The sequence below is a fragment of the Emydura macquarii genome, unplaced genomic scaffold (assembly GCF_026122565.2).
Source record: "Emydura macquarii macquarii isolate MOO-44397 ecotype Brisbane River unplaced genomic scaffold, CSIRO-AGI_Emac_v2 contig_1551, whole genome shotgun sequence".
Taxonomy (NCBI): domain Eukaryota; kingdom Metazoa; phylum Chordata; order Testudines; family Chelidae; genus Emydura; species Emydura macquarii.
In genome coordinates this window covers 9,431,810-9,454,875 of record NW_027131688.1, presented here as the reverse complement: position 1 = coordinate 9,454,875, position 23,066 = coordinate 9,431,810, and the positions used below count along the sequence as shown (strand labels likewise).

The 23,066-nt window shown below is 47.2% G+C and overlaps 1 protein-coding gene across 4 annotated transcripts in view; it reads right to left on the bottom strand.

The window, feature by feature from the left end:
* Positions 1–1,349: 1,349 nt before the first annotated feature.
* The window catches only part of SAMD4A (sterile alpha motif domain containing 4A), a 195,656-nt gene continuing 173,939 nt past the window's right edge, over positions 1,350–23,066 (bottom strand). For all 4 annotated transcript variants that reach the window (XM_067554803.1, XM_067554801.1, XM_067554804.1 and 1 more), the window contains 5 exons: positions 20,355–20,473; positions 15,942–16,143; positions 15,050–15,176; positions 7,322–7,405; positions 1,350–2,501 (listed from right to left, as the gene is read on the bottom strand). In XM_067554803.1, coding sequence (XP_067410904.1) covers positions 2,473–2,501; positions 7,322–7,405; positions 15,050–15,176; positions 15,942–16,143; positions 20,355–20,473 — 561 coding nt within the window. In that variant the 3' untranslated portion in view covers positions 1,350–2,472. The remainder of the gene's footprint in view (positions 2,502–7,321; positions 7,406–15,049; positions 15,177–15,941; positions 16,144–20,354; positions 20,474–23,066) is intronic.

Below are 23,066 nucleotides of genomic sequence, written 5' to 3'. Positions count from 1 at the left end.
TGTCAATGGATAATAAGCTTTAAAAAAAAGAAAAAAAAAAAGAAAAATTGAATTACGTGGTTGTTAATAACAGACATTATCATGGTTACCAGCCATAGCAAGTTAATAAGTAATATATCCAAAATAATATATCTAATAATCAGATAACCTCTGTTTCTATGTTCAGCAAAGGAATAAATAGAATTTCAGATTTGTAAATACTTCGAATCTTCCTTTAAAAGAATTCATGTTCAGGTGATTGTGTTCACGATTCATTTTCTGAAGCTGCATGTTGTGTAGAGCTATGAACGCTCAAGATACAACTCAGATCTGAATACCTTCTCATTTCCTGTACAATTTGCGTAACACTGCAGTTCATTATCATCTTTGTTTTAAGCTCCACTTTCCGAAGTCCCCTCATAGCGTCTTCCTTCTTTACCCCACCAAATCATGCTCAGTCACATTGTATTATGCATTTCGGTAAACAGGAAACCAAGAAATATCAACTTTATGTCAATCAGCTTGAAAGTTGCATTTTGGCACTTTTATTTTTATAAAGTTAGGTAAAAATGCTGCATCTAAATTGGATTTACAAACCTTATAGTACATGTAAGAACACCTCTTCAAAGCTGTGCTTTAGCCCTTATTCCCCCCTTTTAAAATAGTCACGTTGAATGTTTGGCACTGAAAATAGTTGCTTTTTTGAGCAATTCCACAGCTACTTTCCAAGAATGTCAGCCACCCAAACGTTCCCCGACAAAGCTGATTTTTGAACTATTGTACAGATTCACATTGCCCTGGTATGCACCAATATTACTTTTCTTTATATATTGCATGGACCAAATCATTTCTTACTTACACCAGTGTAAATCTGGAGTAACTCCACGGAAGATACATTGGGGAAAACTGGTGTAAGTAAAAATAATAACCAGGCCCTCTGGGTTTCAAGCAAGCAATGGGGATTCAATAACGACGTGTTATTAAAATGTTTGGAAAAGATTCTGTTCTCATTGGGGAGTAAATCTGGAGTTAACCCACTGCAATTCAATGGAGAAACTATGGATATAGGCTGGCATAAATGCGACTTGATACTGGCTCTAGATCTCATTTTAAATATTTGCTTGATCAAAGTTGTATCAAATTCACATATGAAATGAACTAGGGCCAAATTTAGCTCTCAGTTATAAAAAGCAACGTGTTCTAGCTACAGTTCTGGAATGACAGCAGCATAAAGATGTGTATCCAAACTACTGTCTCTTAAATCTTTAATCCATCCACGTGTTGACCTTCTTTCCCTTACATGTCATGTCCAGTTTAGCCTGCTTATTACGCTATGGCCACATGCACGCACATTATTTGTCAGGACCAAGAAAAAGGCAGCAGTGTTTGTGTGCCAGTATAAACACTGACAGGGCGTACTCACTATTTATATAGACAGCTGCAGCCAGCACTGCTTATATTTTGCTGCTCTCCCGCGTGGTCCCTTAGCACAGGAAGCTCCTGCTTTCCCCTCTAATCCTTCTCTACCTCCTCACATCCTCTGGGTACTTCTCAGGGCAAGAAAAGGCCCAACCCTCACCCTCTGTCATTTTGCTGGCAAACTGTAGCTAGTTCCAAAAATGATCAAGTCAGCCTGGGATGTAGCGGCCGGTCTGTAAAAGCCATGATGCAGCATCTTTTAGGTATTCACACGTACAAGAAACAGAAACTGATCGCACTGGCTCTCCATGCCCAATTGTACATAACCCCCGCCCACTCCACACCATCCCTCCCTCCCTCTCTGATGGTCATGGTCAGTTGCTTTCCATCCCAGCTGATCAGATTAACCCAAGGACTGCCCCTAGAAGCATAGTTCGGCTGCTATGACAAATGCAAACCTGCTGCTATTAACAGAAGTAAAACGAAAAAATCCTTTACAACAGGAAGATGAGACAAAGGCCTACCTGACACTTTTACACACTTACGTACCCTTTCTGTCTGCTTTTATGTAACAACACACACATCGAAATGTACTTGTTTTAAATTGTGTTGAAAGGACATTTGGTTGGTGTGGTGGCGGTGTTCTTATTTCCTTTTTGACTGCCCTGCAGCTCCAGTGGATGTTTGAGCTCCAGCGAAATCCTAGCGTCGTGAACCCCTTGTTTTTTGGTCACACGTGTGATATGTTTTAATTTCCTCCATCAGAGACAGGGTTTGCCTCCGGTGCTCTCCATCCTCCCCAGCTGGAGACCGATGCCTCATTTCCCAGCCCTTTCCCTTTCCCCAACACTTTTCTCTAGAGAGGATGTGATAAATGACAAACCAAAGCCCAATTCTAACGACACGTTTACAAGGACAATCTACACATTCACCAAATTAAAATGGGAGCGAGATGGAGAGAGACTAAGAATGCAAAATCTCTGCGAGAATCCTGTGCAAGTCTGGAGACGGTTGCCACTGGACCCGCAGCAGTCATTCCCACGGCCAGCGCTGTCCCGGTTACACATTCATCTTCTATATCGTGGAGGTCCTGTCAACGCCATCTGAAAGATTCAAGTCGTAATCAGCAGCGGCCACACAGCACTTGACATTGCTTTGCCTCAGTACTACCAAGATGGGCATGTTACACACACCCAATTTAAATAAACACAGCAGATTGGCCTCAATCACATCTGTAGAGATCTGAATGTTGGGGACAGATCTGGATCCAAGCGTGGTGGCTCAGGTCCTCAGACCCACCCTCCATATCTGTGTGCCAGTCACAGCACGGCACCTACATGCCCTCTCTAGCTGTGAACATCATTTCATTCCAATGGTATGCAGTAGGGGCTCAAATGAATCTTTAAAACAGTGGTCCCCATCACGTCTCCCCTGACCCTGTCTGCGGCCCCTCTGCCCCCAGCTGGGGCTGGGAGCGGGGCTGCGGTTGGAGCCGGGGGTTATGGTCAAGGCTGTGGGCCGAGGGAGTGGTGTGGGTGCCAGTGGATGGGGCGCCCCCAGGGGGCTGAGAATGGGCACTGGGGCCAGGCCGGTGACTGAGGGACTGCAGCAGGGGGGTCAGGCCGGGCGCCGAGGCTACGGCTGGGGGACCGGAAGCCAAGGCCTGGCCAGGGGTGGCAGCCGTGAGGATAGGACCAGAGCAGGCCTGGGTGAAGCTCCCTTCCGGCCCCCTCCCTGTGAGGGCTGGTCCGGGCCCTGCCACGCCCCCGACTGCTCCTACATGCCCCCCTAAGGGGCATGCCCCACGGTTTGGGGAGTAAAGGATGTAGCTCTGCTGCTCCAGGAGCAGCCCAGGGAATGCAGCTTGACTCATGCCCTGGTCCCTCCCGTGCTCCAGGAAGGAAGTCATCTGTTTGCCCATCCCGCCCCAGCGCATGGGGAACGGAGGCCTTGCAGAGCAGTGCAGTGACTGCTTCGTGGAGAGCCCCTGGAAGGACCTTAGAGCCGCTCGCTCCGTGTACCAGAACGTAGCAGGAGAGACTCTCTTGCTCTAAATTAACAGGCAAGGTTCAGAGGAGGTGCACATCTATGCTGTCCTCTCAGGTCTTGTCCAGCGCACACTGGCAGGCAAAACTCCCCTTCCTGCCAGCCTGAGTGGGACTGCAGCATCGGACCCTTTTCCAGGAGTGTTTGGAAATGGGCCCCAGCCCAGAGTAATGGCAGCTGGGGTTTATTCTGTTTTTAAAGTGCCACAGAACGGGGACAGGCCAACAACGGGGACAATGAAAAAGAGAGGCCAGTGATTTCACAAAGGACGCTTTAAAACCATGTGTGAGGCTGGGCCCAGGAGGGGCTGAGCACTGCCGGCCCCATCTCATTTTACTGGGAGCTGAGGGTGCTCCCTCGACAATTCACAGGGGCCAGGATTTAGGCATCTGGGGCTAAAGTCCCCTCTGTTAATTTCTGGTCCCCTCTATCGCTAAAGCTTCCTGACACCCTCCTGGTAACGTAGAGTTCCCTACTCTTTTCAAGCAGGGCCCTGTCCCATCACAGCCCAGGAGTCGGGATATCTGGGGCTCGGTGGCTGGGGATGAGGAGTTTGATTAGAAAACTCCTCCAATAGGTGTCATGTCTCAGCAAGGCCTCAGGGAGCCAACTGACCAGTCAGAAAGCACTGAGAGGTGTGCGTGGGCTTATCACGCCTGCTCCGGCCACTGAAATCCACAGCGCCTATGACGCTCCATGCACAGCTCTCTGCAAGGGGATGAAGTGGAAAGAATGACAATGAAAAGCCGTGGCGAGGATTAACACTGCGGAAGGTGTTTTGTTTTTAACCCGACACGAGCTCTGACCAATGCATTCGGGGCGCAAGCTTTTGACGCAGACCCGCTGTCTTTTAACAGGCGTTTGTTGACGCGGCTCCTCTGTGCTCAGTCACGCACAGGCTGGAGAACGTCTTAGGATGGCTTTTGAAAAACACAGCGTCAGGCTTTGGGCTATGGAGAGTCTTAATCGGAGATAAAAATACTGTATTTCCAACCCTACCTGGAATTATGGATGCAGACCAAAGATGGGCGTGAACTGAAACATCTGCTCAACCCCACCCTCTCCTTCAAACTTGGGGACTGTGCGGATCCAAATTCAGTGGCTGGCTCATCTCTAAGATGGGCTGAGCCGAAACCTGGATCCAAACACCTGCAAGGCTCCGGGAAGTTCAGGTCCAGGTTATGGCGTCGTTCCCGGCTCCTCCCTAGCGCAGGCACAGTACGAGATGGATACCCCAGCTCGGCTGTGCCCCCGTTCCGGCTGGAGAACGTGAGTGGGAGGCACCATAAATGGTCTGGCTGGAGAAGCCGGGCTGCGGCATACTGGGCTCAGTGCTGCCCCCAGTGCCGGAGGTGACACACAGCGACCTAGACGATGGCATTGGGGGAACCCCCAGGGAGACGCCCGTCGAACCCGGAAAGGGGAATCAGGCTGGTGCTGCAAACGGTCATCCCAGACACGTGGCAGCTCCCCTTTTCCGCCTCGCCCCAGCGTCACTCCACATAATGCAGCCCATTTAGCGCGTTAGCGAGACCGAGGAAATACCGAAGAGGGCTGCCGGAAGAGACGCAGCAGCAGCCGGCGTCAGGACACTGGCCGTTTTGTTAAAAAGCTGGAGCTGCGCATAAGGGCAGCCGCCCCCCCCCGCACACCACAGCCTGCTCCATTACTGACTTTGGCACTCGCCAAGTAAGCTATTCCTAACGCGGGGCTCGGACACACTGCTCCCTGTCCCACGGCTCAGCTCGCCCTGGAAATCGCGCCAGACTTCCACTGCCGTTCCTCCTGCCGGAGTTTTAACAGGAAAACCAAACAGGTTTGTTAAGCTTTTATTTATGGCTATTTATAGCACTTGTCGTTCGGAGCGGCCTGAGCCAAGGCAATGTGGGGTAAAGCCCTAGTCGGTCTGGCCCCTCCCAACCTGAACCTCTGCCTCTCCCCCCAAGACATGGTGCCCGGCAGGGGCTGCCGACAGGGTGTTCTCCACCATCAGACCCTGGTTCCCTCCTGCTGGTTTGACATAGGCCAGGGATTTCTGGGCACGCTGCACAAACGCTTTCTGTGATGGGTTTTGGGAGCTGGGGGAGGATGTCTCTGCTGGGGAGTGGTTTGACAGGTTGTTTTGCTGTGGCCGTCGACTGGCTGCCTTGGTTCGTTCTTTGTGCACGGTTAGTTTTTTCACGGCGGGGTGGCCCTCGTTTGGCAGAGTCAGGGCTAGTTCACTGTTAAGGGCACCCGGAGTGTTGCGTAGGGATGTTTTGGTTTGTTATCTAAACCGAAAACACCCACAAAACCTATGTGTGCTGGGATGCAGTCACATCTACCCCTGGCTTTAGCGAGGTCCCTGCCCCGGTGAGAGGGCCAACCCATTGGTTCTGTTACCTGATCCGTCCGCCCCCTCCACCCCATTTCACAGTTTGTCCCATCAACTGTGTCCTCTATAACATCTACACGGTCAGCTCTGCGGGACAGGGATTCTTCTCTTTGTGATTTATGGTGCCTCGCACAACAGGGCCTGATCCTTGACTGGGATTCGTAGGTGATACATGGTAACAATAATAATCGTCAGGATTGGAGATTATGGACCTGCCTTTCACCAGAGCTCAGCGTGAGCCAGAATCCTCCAGGGCCTGTGGAAGATGCATCTATTTACGGTTAAGTCACCACTATCAACTACAGTAAAAACTCAGAGTTATGACCTAACCAGTCAGCCGCACACCTCATTTGGAACCGGAAGTGCGCAATCAGGGAGCAGCAGGGACACACACACACACAAAGCAAACACGACACAGTGCTGTGTTACACGTAAACCGCTAAAAAAAAAAAAAAAGATTTGACAAGGAAGGAAACCGTTTCTGTGCTTGTTTCGTTTAGGTTAAGATGGTTAAAAGCAGCATTTTTCTTCTGCAGAGCGAAGTTTCAAAACGGAATTAAGTCAATGTTCAGTTGTAAACGTGGTAGAATCTCCATCCTTAGAGGTTTTTAAGCTGAGGCTTGACAAAGCCCTGGCTGGGATGATTTAGCTGAGGTTAGTCCTGCTTTGAGCAGGGGTTGGACTAGATACCTCCTGAGGTCCCTTCCAACTCTAATATTCTATGATTCTATGACAGAACGTTTTGTTCAGAGTTCCGAAAATTTCAGGGCTCCAAAGAACCGCCATCCCCAAGGTGTTCCCAACTCTGCAGTTCTGCTGGACGTCAGCTAGCTAATACAGCTCTCCAGGACATCAACTCCTGGCGGCTGATCCCCGAGGAGAATTCCTCTCGCTACGGGAACACTGACGGCTATCATTCCATGGGACACCCAGACCCGACGGTGAGGGGTGTTTGAGAAAGGCACAGGATAAAATAACCAGAACTGTGTTCAGATTTACACTGGACTTAGCGGCACTAGTATGTAAAGGCCATCTGGGAAGCCCGAGTTTCACTAACTCTCATGTTGGCAGGCTCTTGCAGTGATCTAGAAACAGTGTGTTCAAGCCAGTAGCCAAATCTAGAGTCAGATGCCCAAATCCATGCACAGGGCCTGCTCCTCAGCTGTGTAAACAGGCCCTGATCTATCGACCTCAATGCCAGTTTACACCAGCTGAGGGTCAGGCCCTTGCAGCCTAATCCTGCTCCTGTTTTAGACCAGCCCGGGGTGTCGCCCAGCTGCCCTGATGGCAGAAACGCCTCTACTTGCTGCTCAGCATGTTAATGGGTAGCATTGACTAGCTTACGCCACGGTATTGTCCTGTCTCCTTCAGCCAAGAGGACGGTGGCTGTGCTGGATGGCCCCAAGGAGACGAGGGAAGAATTAAAATGGGGAATCCTCATGGCTGTGTCCCAGACACGGTGGTTGACAACAGAACGGCGGGAAGGAAAAAGGACGCACTCACCCCCCAGGGCGTGTTCAGTCATGCTCAGGCACAAGGACTCCAGCCTGTTGTTGATGTCAGGTTCTGTCACGGGCACCTGGAACTCTGCAAAGGAAACGGAACAAACAGGCTGTCACTCCGGAGACCCGCAATGGCAGAGCAAAGTCACAACACATCTAAATGGCGAATGCAATACTTCAGCAGGTAGGACTCTGTTCTGCACTGATAAATGCCCTGTGCAAACCCGATAACTGGAGCATTACTTTGCTTGTGCCCCTCTGACAACTCTTTCTGCAACTCAGCTTTCTTTCCCAAATAGATCTTGGATCTCTCTCTCTCACACACACACACAAGACTGTTTAAGATCAGACAGGTTTTACCTGCAAACCCAATCCCAGCTGCTAGCCAGTATCACTGATGAAGATTCACACGTTTGCAGCTTGCTAGGCTGTGCCCGCAGAGTGCTGAAGTGCAGAATCATGAAACCCAAACCTTCGATTTCTCTGTAGTCTGATACCTAGATTGTAAGCTCTTGGGGGGCAGGGACCGACTCTTTGTGATGTGTTCAGACAGGTGCCCAGCACAAGGGCTGCTAGGCGCTACGACAATCATCATTAAGGATGATTAGAGGCTTGGTTTCAGACTGGTCTCTGCAAGGCAAGGCCATGAAAACTGTATGCTGGAGACAAGAGGCTGGAAGAAAATAACCCCAGCACAATTACTGCAAACACTCAAGTTCATTCAGAATCCAGTCACTTTGCTTTACTCACATGAACCAAAACAATAGGGCCAACTTCACCCTTGCCTGGAAGATTTAGGCCTAGGCAGACACACAGGCTCGGAGTCTCAAAGGATTTTAGTTTTCTAATGTCCATTAATTCCACAAATATCTTTGAGGATCTGGACCTTTGCCTATACCATGGGTCTGTAAACGGTTTTATAGGACTGCTGAACCAGGGCCACACTGAGATTTCAACCCTACTAACTTTCTAGCAAGGACTGATTTTTAAAATGGACAGATATTTTTTTAGCAGCACTTTTAACATCAGAAACTAACATTTACACCAGTGTAAAGCAGGAGGAGTTCACTGGAGTCCCACCAGAGACGAACTGATGTAAGTGAAAGGTTTAAATGTTTAAACAAGGTTCGTGTCAGAAAGAGGCGCACGTGGTTTGAAAGGACCAGGAAGAAAGGACTTTGCGAGGTCTATTAAGGAAGACAGTAAAATGTCTCTGTAATGAAGGTGCGCTCCACAGTGCCTGTAAAGGCAGTCAGAGTCGCTAAAGGAATTGTGAAATTCCATAGCTGGGCATTACTGAAGGAGCATCAGAGTCCTGTAAGCTGCAGATCTGCCAACAGCTGAACAAAATGGTATATGTGCATGGTAAGGACCCAGAGCTGCATAAATCAAAACTCCTTCATCAGAACATCTGTAAACACGGTGCTCAGGAGACGTAAAGAGGCAATGCTACGGCTCAGCTGACTGAGAATGTATTTCCTTAAATCTTCTTCCCCCAAGGTCCCTAGACAGTAGTGACACTGCAGTTCTTAAAGGAAACTCTCTACAGGCAATCACTGAGTTAATTTTCCCTGGGGAAATGAATCAGAGAATCATAGAAGATTAGGATTGGAAGGAACCTCAGGAGGTCATCTAGTCCAACCCCCTGCTCAAAGCAGAGACAACCCCAACTAAACCATCCCAGCCAGGGCTTTGTCAAGCTGGGCCTTAAATACCTCTTAGGATGGAGATTCCACCACCTCCCTAGGTAACCCATTCCAGTGCTTCACCACCCTCCTAGTGAAAAACTTTTTCCTAATGTCCAACCTAGACCTCCCACATTGCAACTTGAGACCATTGTTCCTTCTTCTGTCATCTGCCACCACCGAGGACAGCCTAGCCCCATCCTCCCTGGAACCCCCCCAGGTAGTTAAAGGCCGCTATCAAATCCCCCCTCATTCTTCTCTTTTGCAGACTAAACAAGCCCAGTTCCCTCAGCCTCTCCTCATAAGTCCTGTGCTCCAGCCCCCTAATCATTTTGTTGCCCTCCGCTGGACTCTTTCTAATTTGTCCACAATCTTTATGTAGTGAGGGGCCCACAACTGGACACAATACTCCAGATGTGGCCTCACCAGTGCCAAATAGAGAGGAATAATCACTTCCCTTGATCTGCTGGCAATGCTCCTACAAATGTAGCCCAATAAGCCATTAACCTTCTTGGCAACCAGGGCACACTGCTGACTCATATCCAGCTTATTCATTGTAACCCCCAAGCCCTTTTCTGCAGAACTGCTGCCTAGCTCATAGGTCCCCAGTCTGTAGCTGTGCATGGGATTCTTCCTTCCTAAGTGCAGGACTCTGCACTTGTCCTTGTTGAACATCATCAGATTTCTTTTGGCCCAATCCTCCAACTTGTTTAGTTCACTTTGAATCTTATCCCTACCCTCTAGTGTATCTACCACTCTCCCCAGCACAGTGTCATCCACAAACTTGCTGAGGGTGCAATCCATCCCATCCTCGAAATCATTAATGAAGACGCTGAACAAAACCGGCCCCAGGACCGACCCCCTATGGCACTCTTGATACTGGCTGCCTAGTAGAAACTGAACCATTGATCACTACCCGTTGAGCCCGACAATCCACCTTATACCTTTTTATCTACCTTATAGTCCATTCATCCAACCCATGCTTCTTTAACTTGCTGGCAAGAATACTGTGGGAGACCATATCAAAAGCTTTGCTAAAGTCAAGATATATCCCATCCACCACTTTCCCCACATCCACAGAGCCAGTCATCTCATCATAGAAGGCAATCAGGTTGGTCAGACATGACCTGCCCTTGGTGAATCCATGCTGACTGTTCCTGATCATCTTCCTCTTTCAAGTGTTTCAAAATGGATTCTTTGAGGACCTGCTCCATGATTTTTCCAGGGACTGAGATGAGGCTGTAGTTCCCTGGATCCTCCTCCTTCCCTTTTTGAAGATGGGCACTATATTTGCCTTTTTCCAATCATCTGGGACCTCCCCCGATCACCATGAGTTTTCAAAGATAATGGCCAATGGCTCTGCAATCACATTGGCCAACTCCCTCAGCACCCTCGGCTGCATTGCATCCGGCCCCATGGACTTGTGCGTGTCCAGCCTTTCTAAATAGTCCTGAACCTGTTCTTTCACCACTGAGGGCTGCTCACCTCCTTCCCATTCTGTGCTGCCCAGTGCAGTAGTCTGGGAGCTGACCTTGTCTGTGAAGACAGAGGCAAAAAAAAAAAAAGCATTGAGTACTTCAGCTTCTTCCACATTATCAGTCACTAGGTTGCCTCCCCCATTCTGTAAGGGGCCTACACTTACCCTGACCTTCTTGTTACTAACATACATGTAGAAACCCTTCCTGTTACCCTTCACATCCCTTGCTAGCTCTAACTCCAGTTGTTCTTTGGCCTTTCTGATTTCACCCCTACATGCTTGAGCAATATTTTTATAATCCTCCCTAGTCATCTGACCAAGCTTCCACTTCTTGTAAGTTTCTGTTTTGTGTTTAAGCTCATCGAAGATTTCTCTGTTAAGTCATGCTGGTCGCCTGCCATATTTGCTATTCTTTCTGCACACTGGGATGGTTTGTTCCTGTGCCCTCAATAAGGTTTCTTTAACATAGAGCCAGCTCTCCTGGATTCCTTTCCCCCTCATATTAGCCTCCCAGGAGATACTGCCTGTCAGCTCCCCGAGGGAGTCAAAGTCTGCTTTTCTGAAGTCCAGAGTTCATGTTCTGCTGCTCTCCTTTCTTCCTTTTGTCAGGATCCTGAACGCGACCATCTCATGGTCCCTGCTGCCCAGGTTACCACCCACTTCTACTTCCCCTACCAAATCTTCCCTGTTTGTGAGCAGCAGGTCAAGAGGAGCACGGCCCCTAGTAGGTTCCTCCAACACTTACAGCAGGAAGCTGTCCCCCACACTCCCCAAAAACTTCCTGGATTGCCTGGCATGGGGTTTTCCTGAACATGACGACTGCTATCAGATGAGGACAGATAACCCTGAGGTTAAGGCCCTGGACCGGGGCTTAGGAGAGCTGGGCTCATTTCCACAGGTTCCCTGCGTCACCTTGAGCGAGTCACACAGGTCCAGATCCTCACAGGTATTCAGGCTCCTAAGGTCTGTTGAAATCAATGGGAGTTGGAAGCCTAAAGACCTCTGAGGATCGGAGTGCCAGGTTCTCTGTGCCCCATCTGTACGACAAATACACTTGCACTTCCTTTGTCTACCTCGTCTAGTTAGACTGTAAGCGCTCTGCAGCGGGGACTCTTCCTTAGCTCACACGTAGACAGCACCTAGCCCAACGGGGCCCTGATTTTGACTCTGACCTTCATGCACAACTGCAGTGCCAGCACGGTGCACGCCCAGTTATCCCAATAGCACGGGGACAAGGATTTTGTCTGGATAGTTAAGAAGAGCCATTCAACAGCAGGGTGGTTTGTCGTCCTCATCCTCACAGTCCTGGCCGGGGGTCTCCATGCTGCTGCAGGGCTGGTGACACCCAATCTCTGCTGGTACAAGGTGTGGGGCAATGCAGTCTCCCAGCCAGGTCTCTGCCCTGCCCCACCAGGACTGCAGCCATCCCTGCATCTTGCACCTGCAGGGCCTGGGTGTCACCAACCATAGGGAGCCCTCTGCAGCTCCGCTGTCGTGGCTGCTTCCTCACTCCTGTGACAGCAGGGCTGCAGAGCCGTACAGCGACTGGGGGCTTGTCCCGCTCCTCACAGTCCTGGCTGGGGGACTCTGCTCTATTATCCGCATTATCCCCCCAGCATGAGACACCAGGGGGACAAGGATAGCGGGGCAGTTCAGATCGTAGGGTTTTGGATACAGAGGAGTATACTGTAATGGAGAATATAATTATGCTTATGTTCTAGAACAAAGTATTTTGTGCCTAAAATAAAAGTGAGGCATAATATTGGCTATTCCCCTGTTGTGATGTATATTGTGTCAGGTTTATTACACTTGCCATGGTGTCTGCAGAGATGAGGGCTTGATTTTTTTCTGAACTTGAAAGTTGCATGTAGGGCAAAATCAGAAACTCCTCTGTGCCAGGGACACGAGGACTGTAAAACTTGTCTGTACAAATGACAGAAGTGAAACTAAAAATAAGCTCCACTGCTGGGGTCATTTGAAACCATGCTGGACAAAGCCTGGAGAACAGACTGTGTAGGTGCCTTATGAGGGATTTTTTTTCCCCTTTCCTCTGACGCATCTGGTGTTACTGTGGAGATCTGGGCTGGTCCCCAAGGGATGACCGAGGCGTGACCTAAGAGGTCTTCTCCAACTTTAACTTCTCTGATTCATATGGAGATAAATGTAACCAGCAGGAGAGACACCCACAGCACAGCTTAAAAGGAATGTGATCTGACCCCGCACATCTAAAGAAACATCCCTGGACTTCAATGGATTGAGGATATTTAGCATTTTACAGGAGCAGTTCCAAGATTATTTTCTTTTCAACCCCTCCACTCAAAGCAGTGGAAGGAAAGAGCTCGCTTATCTGAAACCATCCCTTGCATCTTAGAAACGTGGCATGTTGCAGTTGCTACCAAGCAAGGATGTGGGTTACCTGGGAAAGCTTGTGTTTTAGGGTTCCAATTCAGCCGTCAGATGACTGGAAATTAAGGGCAGGTGGTGACCCCAACAGCTCTGAAGATTAGTGGAACAACCCACTAATTTATATGTCCTACTTTCTCTCTTTCTTCCAGATAGCTTTTTAATCTGGGCTTAATACACACGAGATGAAAATGCCGGCAGTATTTCCTTAAAGCCCTCATGGACAGTCATCGATGTGAATTCCTCATTCACGTGATAATTTAGTTCCTGGTACAATCAAGTTTTGGGGCTAGTTTTAAATAGTACATACATCTGGAGCCAAAATTCTGCCCTCAGATGTTTGTGCCAGCTTGCGGGAGCTGGGAACAGGAGAGTATCCTAGGTAAGAAACTGGCACCAAATTCTCAGAGCGAAGTATTATTACTATTACATTTTGCATTCATAGGATGGTTTTGGCTCATTCTTATGGCTTTATTCTTAATTTAAACAAGCCCTTTAGATTCCTCTCCCCTTCCCCGTCCTGCCACCTGCGTCAGGTCCTTCTTGCTGGATTCTCTGAAGGAGGGGACTGGAGGAGCAGAAAAACGTCCTGAAGTTCCCCTCTTTTTGTTCTCTGCAAATTGTCCGCCTCAAGGGAGAGAGGTGTGATGCCCTGCGGAGTTTGCAGATCCAAGGGGAAGGGAACTGGGGCTGAATGCTACAAAGCCATCAGAGTTAGATCAGCTATGTTTTCACGCCATGCAGTATTCTGCTTGAATAAACAGACCAGCTTTGTTCTGATTTAACAGACGTGAACATTAAATGCATCTACAGTTTACATTTACGAGGTGTAAGAAATAAGGGTGACTATGAGTATAGATGTTCCTGTGGGTCTAGCATTGAGAGCAGGAACAGAGTCAGGATTCCTGGTTTACAATTCTAATTTTGCAACCAACTTGCTGTATGACTTTGGGCAACTCAATTAACCTCTCTCTTCTGTTTACCCCATAAGTATAATACTTTCCTACTTCGCAGGATTGTTGTGGGGATTAAGTCATTAGAGTTTACACTGTGTTCTGAGATTCTCCTAGGAAAAGTGTTGTCTAAATGCAAACTATTAAAAATAAATAAATAAATACATCATTTGCTTGGCTCTCTACGCATATTTTTGGCAATGCCACTTTCCAGTCCTCTGGAGTCCTCATCAGCTTCAGGCTAACATGCAAGAAGAACCTATTTATTATTGTGTAATATTTACCAAACTTTGCCATTACACTGGGCTCTGGATGATACATAGAGGCAGACACAGTCTCTGCAACAAGAGGCTTGCAATCTAGAATAGACAGTCAAAACAATGCAGACACATAATACACGAGAAGGCCCATCTGAAACCAGAGTGTAAAATTCTGGTGTGGGAAACTTCTTTTGAATGAGATTCATTTCTCTGGTGGCTTATGGCTGGAACAATGCAGATTATTAATACTACTGTACATTAGCAGAAAGGCTGCATTAAACGGATAGTGGAGCAATACACAGAGTTAAGATATATTAGAAAAAATGCTCTAAAATCTCAGAGCTTTTTCCTCTGGATTCAGATGGACATTTGGCAAACCAAAAAGAATGACAGGATGTTCTTGCACACAGAAGGGTATTCAAAGTGTGCAAGGAAACAATTAAAGTCTCCAATGTGTCAAAATTCTGCCTTAGAATGCATATCTTAAAAGAATTTCCCTAAAATGCATGAAGTCATTTATCTTCTGCATTGGATTTTCCAGTCCATGTAAAAGCAAAAAAGGTGATCCAAGAGCTACCACATTCCCAATGTAATACAAAGCCTCTCAGAAGGAAGCTATGTTGGGTGCTAGCACAGTCAGTCTGTTATATATAGGGTCAAAATCCCTCCAGTGATGTCTCTAGTTTAATCAATCCAGTAATCTGACTAGCGTCAAAAATATCTTGGTCAGATTGCAACAGGCTCGGAGCTTGCATAGTCTGGCTCACTGCCAGCCCACCCCTGCAATGCACAGTTTAAAAAAAGCAAGCTCTCTCTAAGCACCCAAGAATGTATTGTGACAGTAGAGGCTCAGCACTTGTAGGCAGGGTTCACTCGTGCAGCTATTTTAATATACTGTACTCTCCTCCGACAAGGGGATGAATAAGCAAAAGACAAATGGCTTCTTCCTACCTGGCTGATGAAACATCAGCATGGTCTGTGGGGATGTGTGGACAGGCAGGGAACGCGTTCTCTGCACTGAGCTATGGGTCCGGCTCGGCATACTGTTGCTACCCCCAGGGTTTGCGAACCAGAGATTCTATGGAAAACAAACACACCAACCAATACTGTAAAACAAATGCCAGCACAATGCTAATGTAGAGCACCGTCTGTGTGTGTTAAAAACCTCAGCACGCTCTGTATGCTAATGCTTTCCTGATCTCCCCAGCCTTACACCTTCTAGTCACTGTGTCACTTTCCCCCTGCGAAGGGCTTTTTCTGTGAGTGACATTTACTCACCGAGTGATGTATTTATAAAAAGCCTCAGCTCGTTTCTCTTCCTCCATCCCTCTCTGAAGCCTGATTTGTCCCTCTCTCCCTGCTCTCCTTGTCCCTTTTCAGTACCCCTCTACACCGAAAAGAGCAAAAACAGGAAATGCCTGCAGACTGTTCTCACTGGGTTTGCGTGTAAAAAAAAAAAAAGTATCCAGACACATTATTCAGATGAGGAAAATCAGAAAAATCATTCCACTCTAACCTTAGCAAAGAGCTGATTAACTTGTTTTCTTTAGTAGCAGTTTTCTCGTCAGTTAATGGGGAGTAAATAGCTACATTTGGACCAATCCCTTGTAATATATACAGGCATGATCCTGCTAAGTCCTGTGCGCCCCCCACACCTGTTGAAACTGGCAATCAGGGGTGCTCCCTGCCATGCAGCAGATGCTCAGCATCTTGTCAGATCAGACCCAAGGTATTTCTCATCGTGCACAAAAAATACGGATCTTCCCCTGCAGCTTTGCAGCGAACGGCAGTCCTGCAGCACTGGTGGTCTGAAATGCAACAACACAGACAGACCGAGACACACCTGTCTTCCTTGTTTCAAGATCGTGGGGTTGGTAGCCACGCTGCGCTGTGCAGCGCCTAGGAGTCCACCGGGGCCCAACAGACCCAGCCGGGCGGTGGGGAGGTTCCGGGAGGGAATTTGGAACTGGCGCGGGTTCCGTCTGCCCATTCCTGCACCTACAGAGCCAGCTGTTGGTAAGGAGTTCGACTGGCCAAAGCCTCGACTGGAAAGAGGGAAAAAAAATAACAGGTCTGAAAATTCAAAATCTTTACCTTTTAGACTGCAAGCATGAGCGGACTGCTAAATACTTTGACGGTATATTCAAATTGCATGCACTTAGTCCTGATGGAAGATGGTTTAGAAAACAGCACAGCCTAACAAGCTTTAGTCTTGACCTTTTTTGCCACTGAAACCAATGGTAAAACTCTCACTGACTTCAGTGTAGTAGGACAGGGCTCCTTCAGGCCAATTTAGCCAAACCGTCTTACCGAGGATCGCCACAAGAGGGAAGATATTTGCTTTCACTGGATCCAGAGGACACGTAAGCCTCGGGGGGCTAGCATTAAACTTTGGTTCAGCCCCCTCAGGCCAAACCCTGCTTACCATGTTCCTGTGAGTGAGTCAAGTGGAGTCAGGGGGACGCTTGCCTGAGAGAGGCAGGAGGAATTTGTTTTTGTTGATGGCTAGCAAGATCTAAATGATCTTTTAAGTGCTAAACAGGGAGAAATCCAGACACTTAGCCTGGAGAAGTGCATGGGTTCCAGAGGCACCCTGGGAACTTCGCTACATTCTCCAGAATCTCAGCTTGTACTGGAAATAAAAAGCTGATACACTGGCACTCGGCAATCCATGGCCTGCAGCCTTCTAAAGATGTTCTTGCTACTCTGCATTTCCCACAGTGACAAAGAAAGGTCTTAAGCTGATTCTTGGTTCCCCTCTCAGCTATATTTGCTTCCTAGTTTTCCCTTCCCTCATGGCTCTTTACCTACGGAGCCATAAGTTGCTGAGTGCCTCTGCCTCCCATAAAATGAGAGTTGAGGGCGCTGGAGTGTGGTGTATGGAAAACAATGTTAAAATTATAAGCTATCACTTTAACTTGTAAGGGGTTTCCTGGTCTGGCATGCAGTCTAGAAGACCTTGTAGGGAAGCGTCAACCATGCAAATCTATCAGAGTTAGTCTGCAAGAGGCCAGCCTAGAGCAAAGTGGGATGAGTTGGGCCTCTGTGTGTTAGAGAGCAGCCTGCTTTTTCTCTCTCTGTTTTTGGTCCTTGTTTGTTACCATTCTAAATTTGAAGAAATAAAGTAGTGTTATGTTGCAATCATCCAGCCTAAGAATTTTATGTTTCTAACTTCTCTGTGAGCAAGGTGTGAACATAACACACAGCACCTTCAAGATTTGGGTCCATGAGACCAGATCCAAGCCTCTTCGAAGTCCCTTGTGTCCCTGCTTGTTTTGGTGTGTGCATGTTTTTCCTTTCTTTGGGTTACTTAAGGCTTTAATTTCCCTAATTCCTATATTTGGTTGTGTGTGTGGAGTTTGAGGTTTACATTTTTGGTTTATTTGGCTTCTTTAAAATTTGCTCATTTTAAATGCAAACTAAAAAAAAGAGAAAAAGAGAGAAAAGAAATGATGAATGAAGACAACTTCTGCAAAGAATGAGACATGGGGATCTGACACCCGGTATCGAATCATCCTACAGATTGTGTTTGTGTGAGTGACAATTGTTAGAAATAGGCATGTCAGTCTCTAAGGCACCCATCCACACTAAGCTACCAAATCGCATGAACACCTTCCCAGCACGAGCCAAGTTTAAAATCAGTTCTTCAAGACAGCGCTAACACAGTTTGAAAACCCAGAGTCAATGGGGCTAGAAAGGTCATAGATCTCTTAGTCCATTTGGTTGTGAAAAGCACTTTCTCTGTAAACCAGTACAATGTGGTCTTGGTTGGATCTGCAGCCTGAGACTAGTGGAGATGGGTGACAAATGTTACCTACTTAGGACCAGATTCTGATCTCAGTTACAGAGGACTTAACCCAGAGTAACTTCACTGAAGTCAGAAGAACAAAGTCTCAACCTTAAAACTATATGTAACCACATACTTTTAAATCAAGACTGAATGTTTTTCTAAAATATATGCTCTAGTTCAAACAGGAATTATTCTGAGGGAAATTCTCTGGCCTCTCCTATGCAGGAGATCAGATTAGATGATCACAGGGGTCCCTTCTGGCCTTAGAATATATGAATAAAAGCCCCCACAACAAGCTGGGTCCATGATTCTGACTCTCAGGGCCTCCTTCTGATCTCCCTGACTCTGATGAGACACCAGTGCTACTTCACTGATTTTAGTAGAGTTGCTCCTGATTTGCACCAGTGGAAGTGAGTGAAGAATCAGGCCTTTAAACCTCATTAACCCTCCTCCCCCCACACATACGGTGGGAGCAACAGCCTGATAAACTGATGCTAAATTCTTTTACTTAGGTTTAAAGGGGCATAATAATGAAAGTGCGGGGCAGTCTGCGCAACAGCTGAACAATGAGCTGAATCCTGAAGAAGTGCTTGCAGATTCAGCTCCTCCCACAAGTTGATGGCTCTAATATGGAGAGATTTTGCAGGAGGGCAGTTGGGGGAACTTTGGTTAAAAACACACATCTCCAGTGGCAGACCGTTATTGGTTTGTAATTAGGACAAGGCCTTCCCACTTCTGCGTAACACCGTTAGTTACTGTGATGACAAATTGAAACAAAACCCAAAGCAACACCACCAAAAATAAAAGAACAAATAGACCATGCAGATTTCACGGCGGTGAAAAGCCTTCTGACAGTTCTTGCCCAGTTGTCTTAAGCAATTACACAAAGATGGGCGGGATTGCTGGGATACTTATTATTTATCTGCTCGAGTTTGAAACATGACAAGTGAGAGCAGCTATTGGGAGATTTACAATTCTTATCGCGCTTGCAGCACCCGTTTCTCCTTGCTCCTTCTCCAACTCTTAATCATCTTCGTCATCACAGACGTTTCAATTCACCTTCCTCTGAGCCCTAATTTCTCCTACTTGTGCGTGCTGTAGTGAACAGGACTTCAAAACAAAACACACGATTATGGGATTCAAACCAGTATAAATCTACCCATCATGACGCAGAACGAAGTTTCTTTAAGCCTCATCCAAGAAGTGGTTTTGCCATTATACCTATGGAACTATGCGAAAGACAGAGCTGCACCGTTCAAGTCTTAGCCTGCAGCTTCACCCAGGCTGGAAGAGCAAAGAAAGAACAAGAAAGCTACACACTTGATCTAGATCAGCAAGGGTGAACTTCACACCTTGCAGGGTGCAGAGAAGCCAATCTCGGTCAATGCCCCACTTATGCCCTATTTTGAGCATTTAGGCATGACGTTAAAGTAGCGCACCTGCCATATGCTGGAGTTATGCACGGGGGGCAATTTCACCCTAATGGCATATCTCCTGATAAGTGGTTCTCCAACCCAGGCGCTGGTCTGTGGCGTAGTGCTTCTCCAGTCACAGTGGAGAAGCAAGTGTCAGTCTTCAAGTAATGGTGTTTCCAGTCATTTGCAGCCCACTCCAGGGCTCTCCTGAGGTTTTCTGATCAACTAACCTGAACAAGCCCCAGCGCCTCTCTGCACCCTTGTTGGTTGCTTTTTTTTTTTTTTGGTGTCTACCCAGCAGCGATCGAATTTGCAGATGACACCAAAATTGGAGGGGCAGCAAAAGAGAGGAGAGAAAACCAAACTGCAAAGGGACACGGAGAGGGACAGTCCTGTTATTACTTTTTGATCTTTCAAGTGCTCCAGTTACGGTGGGGAAAGTGGGGGTTTGGGAGACGGGCAGGCATGGTGTCCATCAGAATCCCTGATGTAAGGAGGACTCCATATAGAGGAAGGACGGTTTTATTGGCAAGGCACCAAAGTGGGACTCAGAAAATCTGGATTCAGATCCCGGTACTGTCACAGGCAGCTTTTGTCACCTTGAGCAAAACCTTGAATCTCTCTACGACTGAGGTCACCATCTGTAAAATGGGGACGATAGTACTTTTTACCCACCCTTTGGTTTTGTCTACTTATACTGTAAACTCTTTCTGGCAGGGACTGTCTCTGAGTTCAGCATCTGGTACAATGGATCGCAGTTGGAACCGCTAGGTTCTAGTATAATACAAATCAGAGCTAATAACGAACAACAGGAATCACTGCTCTAGAGTGACGTTGGAGAGCTGGCTGTGAAGCACTGCATTAAAACAGAACAAGGTGAAACATTTCAGCCCTGCCTGCACTTGGGGTAGCTGGCCCGGTGAACCAGACCCACCCGACGGCTCCACTTAGCACAGTGTGAACGTTAGTGTCGTCAGCCCCTTTGGCATAGTCTTAGATACCAAACCACACAGTACAATCATTGCATCAGAGAGACGAAATCCCAACGTACTTTCTTTGCTGCCGATATCCTGATATGTCTAGAAGGGATTTCCGAGGGAAAGACCTGAAGAGTTTTTGCACCTGCTGTTTCCAGGACAACAATCTTTTCTTCTGTGTCTCTGTAAACGCCTGCCCCCCAAAAAAAAGGAATAAAAGAAGTTAAACATCTTACGGATTATGCAGTTGGGTATTAAAAAAAAAAACGACAGGCAGTTAACAGGTACCCAAAGCAGACAGCTGAGCGAGCCAGGCTTCTTCAGGTTGCAAACACACAGACGCCCTGAATCACAGGTTTAACTCCTAGCAGGGTTGGCTCAGCCCAATACACTTTTGAGGGAGACAAACTGAGCACCAGGCAGTTTCCTATGCATAGGCCTTTCCAATTAAATCTTAAGAGCAAAGATCCTTCTGTGCATGGGTGTTAAAGATCCCATGACACTTCCTGTAAGAGAAAGGGTTTCCCTGGAGTCCTTGACCCTAATTTCTGCTCCCCCCCATCATTACAAGGCATGCTATACCACTGCCTGGCTGCCCCCAGCCCCTGGAATTCAGTGGCGTACTGTGTATGTGTAAAGTGCTTTGGGTCTGCCCAGAATGAAAGATACATAAAGGTAGGATGCAATTATTATTATTGCTATGTCATTACAAATGCTGAAATGCACGCCATTTCAGTGACACTACAAAAAACGTCCTACTGAGACAACAAAACAAACATCAATTCTTTTTACTTCTTTTATGAACTTTTAGCCAAAATTCATGCTTTTTTAAAAAAACAGAATAATCAACAAAGTATTGAATGTTGCCTATGAAAAGAAATTCAGTCATATTAGGGCTTGGGGACAGATAATGATCCTAATCATTTCATGATGGTTCCTTCTGACCTTAAAGTCTATGAATCAGATCACAGTATGTTTATAAAATTCCCTGAGTGCTCAGTTTATTAATGATAAATGAATGCTCCTGATTGTTTAACAGCTGTGCTCTAGTAACTTGCATTTTCATTCCTCAGGGCAGACCCTAAAATTTTCAAGAAATCTTCAAAAATAAACACAAACGTCTACGTTTTCTTTTTAAATAAACTTTTAAAGTAAGTTTAGTGTTCATGAAAGGTGCTGGCTTGACAGACCTGGTAACTGATGGCTTTTGGTTTAGCTACTCATCAGGAACGGTGCTAGCATCTTGCAGTGCAACATTTCATATGCCGCCCCCAGCATGTCTTGGTCTGACCTACCTGGAGGGACCTCCTTCCATGATAACAAGACAGCTCAACCCTCAATCTCATTGATGATGGGAGCTGCCAGCAGGTACCCACTGCAGTGGTTTCTGCAAGATGGACACTTGTTTTCCAGGAAACAGATTGAGGCCTTCAGTTTGTTTGCTATTCTGTTCCAGGTTTTTATACCCCTGTCTATTTCCTAACACACTATTATACGCATGCTTTCATTTACATGCCCCATGATAGCAGAGGCATACAGACAACTATAATACTTCTATTTATGGGCAGTTTAACCAACATTACATGAACTATCTTAGTATTATCATTTTAACTGTCACGTTTAACGATCAATCTACTTACCTTGCATCCCAGTGATATTAACGTGTGTATACATAATGCAAATGAAAAACACTGCAGACATGTTGCTGTGAGTCAAACTGCTCTGTGGCGCAACTTATTTTAGCACTGGTTGGAATCCAGTGACAAACTGTCGGCTTTAGGAATACAGGGCTCATTCACTGTTTTCTCTCCAGCATCCCAGATTCTTACCTCTCTCCAATTCTATTTAGAGAGCACTGAACTGGGACTCAGGACACCTGGGTTCCAGTCCCGGCTCTGCCACTGACTTTGCTGAGGACCTCTGGCAAATCATTTTGCCTCTATGCCTCAGTTTCCCCAACTGTAAGATGGGGATAAAGCTACTTACTGCCTTTGTAAAGTGCTTGGAAATCTATGGATGAAAAGCGCTAGCTACACAAGGGCTAAGTGGTGTTGTTATTACCTGTTTCACACCCCTCACCATGGGATATGAGCAAGAAGCCTATCCAAGATTCTGCTGCAAAAATCATCTCGCCCTCCTGCAGCTCAGACTATGCCCCTCCCCCTTCCCAAAATCCCTTCACTGACTTCCTCTCACATTCTACATCAAGGGTCTGGTCCTCATCTTCCAAGCTCCCCTTTTATATCTCTGCTCTCATTACTTCCTGCTACCCCCCCCCCCCAGCTGCACTGCCTTGCAGGCGAACCCAGCACAATTTGCAGTCCTGATCCGACTCCAGATCATCAGAGACCAGGATACATCATGGAGTCAATGTGCTCATCGCCCACAACCTGAGGAGGAAGCGAATGTCACAAGCCATTCCACAGCTCCCAGTCTAGCTGTTATGGATGGCTCTGGAGCGCCTTGTCATTTGCCCGGGCCGCCAGGATGGTGACTGCCGCACGGCACCTCAGAAGGTATGTGTTTGAAGTACGGGAGGAAGGGAACAGCTTCGTTCCCGTCAAGTCTTTCGCTAGAACCAAGCTTTGTGACTGAAAACCGTCACAGAGCTGATGGGCTGTGAAGTAGCAAATGCGACATGAGTTTGGTGGTCTCGCCTTCTAGCTCCCAGGGGACAAGTGTCCTCCAAAAAACCCACCATCACAATGGTTGACAGCCATTGGCACCCCGGGAAGATGTCTCAGCAACTCCCAAAAGCTGAATGGAGATGGAGCGTGGAATAGCCT